The sequence below is a fragment of the Frankliniella occidentalis genome, unplaced genomic scaffold (genome assembly GCF_000697945.3).
Source record: "Frankliniella occidentalis isolate FOCC.00 unplaced genomic scaffold, Focc_3.1 Scaffold24, whole genome shotgun sequence".
Lineage (NCBI taxonomy): Eukaryota > Metazoa > Arthropoda > Insecta > Thysanoptera > Thripidae > Frankliniella > Frankliniella occidentalis.
Window position 1 is genome coordinate 1187174 of NW_026267154.1, and position 6501 is coordinate 1193674.

The window sequence follows — 6501 nt, forward strand, 5'->3', positions numbered from 1 at the left end:
CACCCCTAGCCGAGCGTGGGCGGACAGAGCCGGTTGAGGGGGCCGTCGCCTCGGCCGTCGCTCATGCGCCAGCCAGCCTCCCCTCGCGGCACGGTCCAGCCTGGGACCGGGGCGGGGGGAGCCGAGCGGCCTCCGGTCGGGAGGAGGGGGCGCCGTGCGCCGTGCGGAAACTGCTCTTCCTTCCTGTTTCATTGCATTTTCCTCTTTGATTCTCTCCCCTACTTTTTTCGCCCCTCTCCTCTCACCCTGCGGACCACCGCGCAGGCAGGGCCCCCCTGTGCGCGTGTGCGCGTGCTTCGAGGTAAAGAACACCTTTAAAAGAGACACGCTCCCGCGTACAGAAACAGCTCCCCCATGCTGTAAAACAGTCCACTTAATAACACTCACTCATTTACTCTCTCTCTCTCTCTCTCTCTCTCTCTCTCTCCCTCCTCTCTCTCACTCTCTCTCTCTCCCTCCTCTCTCTCACTCTCTCTCACTCTCCCTCCCTCTCTCCCTCTCTCCCTCTCTCTCCCCCTCTCTCTCTCCCTCTCTCTCTCCCTCTCCGTCTCACTCACTCACTCACTCACTCAATCTTACCCGCTCGCTCGGTCGCTTTTTCGCTCCTCACTGTGAGCGACTCTTATCAAATCGAATTAAAACTTAGGGTATAGATCAGGGGTCTCAAACTCGCGGCTCGCGAGCCAAGCGCGGCTCGCCTAGCCCAGTAGCGCGGCTCGCCGAGAGCCGCGCACCTCTTGCGTTCGGGTGGATCCGAGCCCCCGAGAGCCGCGCTCGGGTTGCTCGAAGCTGAGCTGGACCCAGCCGCCGTCGTCTGTCGCTCGACACACGCCGCTCGCTCGCTAGCCCAGTGTGTGTGTCTGTCTTTGTCTCACTCATTGAGGCGCCATTGGGAGTGACAGAGACAGACACACTGACCGGCGACCGAGCGCCGAGCAAAGCAAGCCGGCGGCGACAGCAGTTGCGGCCGGGCACGGGTCAGTCGTTGAGGCACCACTACATCTATCTCTCTCACTCTTCTTGCCGAAGAGCTTGTAATGCGTGTGGCCTATGCAGACGAGGCTCGGCGGATAGCTCGAGTTTGAGACCCCTGGTATAGATGAACCGTGATGGACTTTATTAACATGATCCCACATGATGTACATGATCTTTCAAGATACAGAGGGAAAAAGTTTCACTTCTCAAAAGTTCACCTAATCTTGAAAAATTGTGCTTTTACGCAGGTGTAAATACTACAGGTTTTGAAGGGAGGACATCTCTCTGTCGATGAAATAAAACCTCCTCCACACAATCTGAGGGAAAAATGGTACATTGTGTCACAAAAAGAAAAAAACCACGACGAACTAGTCGGAAATTGTGCGACCGTTTCCCATTTCCCCTTTCAGCCCGCTCCTGCTGCCCAGTGGTCTCATTTCCATGGCAACACGACGTTGCTAGCCCCGCGGAGCCTCGGGGAGGGAGGGGGGGGGGAATCGCGATCCGTCGAGACAACGGAGACAACGCCTAAGCAGGGGGGAGGGGTTTTGACCTCCGCTAGACCACCCGAGACGGCTGCTGCCGGTCGCATGGCGTGGCGCAGCGGCGCGGGGCAGGGCGGCGGCGTGGCCGCGATGCCGTCCACCGCCACCCTGGGCACCCTGGGCTCCGGCCTGGGGCTCCTCGGGGAGGGCGCGCCGCCCCAGTCCGGCCACTGGGAGTGGGACGAGAGCGAGAGGGGCATCGTGCTGCACAGGTACACGGTCAAAACAAAAACAATGTCTTTTATTTTAGGCGAAAGAAAGGGGGGGGGGGAAGCTTGGAGGAACTCTGCGATTTCTGGAAAAACGCCTCAGGTTTTTGGGAGATCTTCTCACAGTACCGGGTGATTCAGAGCACGCGCCGCCGTGTTGCGGGTTTGCCTATCCTCGACTCGGCGGGCGCACGGGTGAGAGGTGAGGAGGGGACCCCCCACCTCCTCACCTCTCACCCGTGCGCCCGCCGAGTCGAGGATAGGCAAACCCGCAACACGGCGGCGCGTGCTCTGAATCACCCGGTACATGTGGGAATTTCACTCTTTTTTTTTTTTTTTTAAATTTCAGATTTTAAGGAGATTTCTCTTTGAAGCATCAGAATAAGGGAGTTACTCAAAGTTTTCCCCTTTGCCTCCAAAAAACAGACATTGTTTTTACCGTGTAGGACGGCGTCGGAGGGAACGCGTCGGAACACTCAAGCAGGTTAATATCCTCTCTATTTTTTTAAAATTACATTTTTTTATCACGATGCCCCTGCAAAATAGTAGTAATATTTTTCAGTACCGTGTGATTCCCCTCCAACCCTCCTCCCCCCAGTATTTTTATGACCATCCGCGCCTTATTGATTAGGCATTGATGGAGGGAACCATCAGAGTCCCTCCTTCCTGCGCGCGTCCATCTTTTTGTTGAAATATGAAGAGATCCAGACGCGAAAAGCGAGACTGTAGTGTAGCTCCCAAGTAATTGTCTATAACGGGGAGTACGGGTCACGAATGGGGAGGAGGATTGATTGAAATAAGGAGTGCTTTTTTGAATGAAGCTCCTCCGCTTTGTGACACTACTGAGGCCATTGTGCCCCGAAAAATCCAGGGTGGGGGTCAAAAGTCTTTCGGCCAAGGGGATTCTGATTGGGCGCCAGTGAGCGAACGCCGGCGCGAGCGAACGAACGGTCGTTGGTCCTGAAAAGAACCCAACTGTCGAGAGTACAATAGAAGTGTGAATATTCCTAGGAGAAAAACAAATTCACGCCTTTGCTCCCTTGCGTGCATGAATGGGCCATTGCGACATGCACGCACACTTGCTTTTCCAGTGTAACTGTTGAATTTTTCCGGTCAAACTGGGATGAGGCGTCAGTCGGAAACTCTTCCGTCGAGCTGTACGGGGATGGAAATGAAGTTTGAGGAGGGGTGGCCCGTGGATCGTCCTGCCCCGTCCCGCCCGCACCCCGCGCGCTCCGCCACGCCCCGCCACGCCGCGCCCCGCCCAGCCCCGCTCCGCTCCACCCCCGCCCCCGCAGTCGCAACGAGGTCCCTGGCCCTTTCCCCGTCCTTTGGGGTCTGGCTAGGGCGCGGCCGAGCAACAGGTTGTGCGGGCTGAGGGCGGGGCGGGTCGGGGCTCGGCGGGGCGCGAATCCTGATCCTGAGCGCCCAGCTCCGTTAACGACCTCGTGAGTCTCGACGGAGTTGGATAGAGATTTAAAGGCCGCAAATAACAGGAAAAGTTAAAAAAAAAAAAAAACACAAAAAAAATCAGGGAAAATACCGAAAATTTTGAAGAAGAAAAAAAGCGCTTTAATTAGTTTGTTTTGTTGTTGTTGTTGTTTTCAAATTTTTACCGACAATTCTCCAAAAGAAAATGTTTTTTTCCGGAAAATTTTAACTTTTCTGGAAAATTAAAATCTCCAGAGTTGGGAATGCCTGTCGCTGTCGCTCGTGCTTGAAAATTTGAGATATCAGTGTAACAGTATAATAGGCATTCACGCATCTACAAGTGTGCGACATTCACACACTTGCGTTTCCGGTGCACAATTTCAAATCGATATTTTACAACACACACATCATGGACAATTTTCTTGTATAAACATTACAAGTTATTTCTCACAGTGTTCTGGGAGCAACCCCCCCCCCGATCGCGGTTGCTCTCCTACTTCGGAAATCCAAGTGTGTGAATGTCACACCCTTGTAGGTGTATGAACGACATACGTACACGTAAATGGGGACAAGTAAGCGAACTGCAAATTCAAAGAAAAATTCGCAACTTTACTCCCCCTTGCAAATATAGGAATATCCACACACTTAGAAGTGTGCGACGCGCACATTTGCTGTCCGCAGCCGGGAGGCGGCGCCCCGCCTCGAGGCCAGGATGGCGTCGCGCGTCACGCTCGCGCGCGCCGTGCGCGGCGGCTCGGGCTGCCTGCTGCCCGACATGGTGGTCACCTTCCAGGACGTCGTGGACGCCCTGGACCAGATGCGCTTTCGGCGCCACTGGCAGCGCCGCGTGCGCCCCGGCGACCCGGACGTCGTGACGCTGCGCGACGTCAAGGACGTCGTGCTGTTCCAGGTCAGCCGAAGCTTGGAAAACCCCAAGTGTGTACTTGAATTCAGTACCTCCTGCATACCCACATTTATGCAGGAAGTCCTGTGTACTTGGCAGGCAGGAGGAAGTGTGTACTTGGTCAAGTATGCAAGAGGTAGTGTTTACTTGGTCAGGTACACAATAAATCTCCTGCATACATTCATGGAGGTTTTAGCGTGTACTTGACCAAGTACACACTACCTCACATACTTGCCAAGTACACAGGACTTCCTGCATACATGTAGGTATGCAGGAGGTACTGCATTCAAGTACACACTTACCTTATACCTACACACCTACCTTATATAGATTTGTACCCGTGCGCCCACATCGCTTGGACCGTAGTTTGGGCGCCACTGCACTTGCTTCCAGAGGAAGTACTTCACTGGAGAAAAATGGCGCACAACCTTTTTAAAAATATTCAGAAGAAAAAAATCAGGATAAAAAGGGGGAAATATGGAGGAAAAATTCGAGGGCGAAAAAAATCATGAACGGCGGACACATCCAAAGGGCCGAGGCCCGGCTCGGGTCTGGTCGATTTCCGACAGTCAAGGGAGATAAAAAACGGGTTCGTTTAAAAAGAAAAGGAGGATTGTATGCGGGGAAAAGGGGGAAATTGTCAATTCGCGGTGGCGTCCAAGGGCCGGGCACCGGGCGTGCTGCCGGTCAGGCTCGCCGGGCTTTCGCCGCGAGGGGCTTTTGTTTCCACGGGCCGCTTGGTCTGTTTTCATATTCATCATCGGCTCTGTCTGGCACGGGAGGAGGGGCGGCGGTCTGGACCGGTGGTGATCAGGAGACACCACTTGAGATGTGAATTTGATTCCCAGGCTCGTCCCCCCCCCCTCCCCTCCTGCCCAGTGCTCCCCAGGCGAGGCGAGACTGAACAAAGCTCACGAAAAAAAAAACGAAAAAAAAAAAAAGAACGGCCCCATTGTCTTAGCACCGTCGTCGAGCCCGTCGTCTTCCCCCGCCTTCACGTCGTGGTGTCGCTAATGGCGTCGTGGTGTTATGGTGGAATTCCCATCGGCGTTTATTTGGAATGGGATTTTTGTTTGTTCATCCATAAGCAATATAGCAATAACACACCTCCGAAGCGGTTTTGCTGTACGAATTGCTCTCAATTACCTGTATATAGGGCGCATTTTTCGTTGTGTTCGGTCACGGTGAATTTTACCCGAGAAAAAAAAAGACGTTTCTCGAATCAGGTCCGCGCAGGGGCATGCACTGCACATAGTCAATTATAGTAGTCGCAACACTGCGGGGTGTTGGTTCTTTGATTCACTCGGTCCAGAGTGTGCTGCTTTGCGCCGCTCCTCATATAGCAGAACCGTAGCGCTAAACGATAATAATTGTATGGAGAGAGAGAGACGGTTTGCGCGGCGCTACACAGAGAAGCGTGACGCAAACACCCCCCCAACCCCAACCCCCCCAATCCCAACCCCAACCTCCCAGCGGGAGACGGCGGAGCCTATGGTCCAGAGAGCTCGCGCTCTCAAAACATCCGCGCGAAATAAACATTGCCTGGCTAAACTCATTGTACAACCCACACTCCAAGTGGGTGTACAATAGTGAGTGTCGAGAGTATACTCGAGAGTATTAGCGAGTCATTGCGCGAGTATCGGTGAGTTCTTGCGCCAGTAGTGGTGGGTATCCGCCAAGTATTTGGCGAGTATTTCTCGATTTTTTTCGCCAGTTGTCGCGAGTATCTTGCGAGTATTTTTTCTCGTGTAACAGAACGAGTGTTTTAGTAGGGGGAATCTTCGGGTAAACGGGTGTGTCCACATAGTGACCACGCAAAATGTGGTAATTTGCCAAGCAGCTTGGTTGCTCGGTTTCCAAACACGAGAGCCCCGGTTTCCAAGCAGTTAGGAGTTTTTCCTTGAACATACACAGGTTTACCCCGCCCCCGCCAAGTGTACACCTACAAATGTGCGACATTCACACACTTATTGCGTTTCCAGTGTGGGAACCAGGACGTCGTTTTTACCGTGTAGAGTTAATCCGTACCCGCGCTCGTTTATTTTGTTTGCTGCGCGTCAGCTCAGCCCACGTGACTTCCGCCCTCGTCGAGATTAGTCTTAGGAGGTCGGTGGAGCAGGGGGAGGGGAGGGCGCGATAGCTGCTAGGAGATAACTCACACCAACCGGATTTGTGTCTTTAATTTGCACTGATTTAAGCAATTTTTTAGGGGGGGCACATTTTTGCGTTAGTTGGAACTGCATTCCTTTGCGCAGGACATCAAGCAATTTTGCCCATAAATTCGTGCAAAAATAAACCGAAACGTAGGTTTAAGTTGGCGCGAACATTTTGCACGACAAAACACAACACAAACACATTATTTTGCGTTTATATCTGCACGAATCGTAACGTCATTCGAATGCTCGAACCGCTCGCTTGATAGCTCGATTTCCCCCCC

General features: G+C 53.2%; 1 protein-coding gene across 1 annotated transcript in view; it reads left to right on the forward strand.

The window, feature by feature from the left end:
• The first annotated feature begins 3847 nt into the window (after positions 1 to 3847).
• LOC113210179 (protein phosphatase 1 regulatory subunit 36-like) overlaps positions 3848 to 6501 on the forward strand; it is a 17270-nt gene continuing 14616 nt past the window's right edge. Inside the window, exon 1 of the mRNA XM_026428043.2 lies at positions 3848 to 4070. Coding sequence (XP_026283828.2) covers positions 3873 to 4070 — 198 coding nt within the window. The 5' untranslated portion in view covers positions 3848 to 3872. The remainder of the gene's footprint in view (positions 4071 to 6501) is intronic.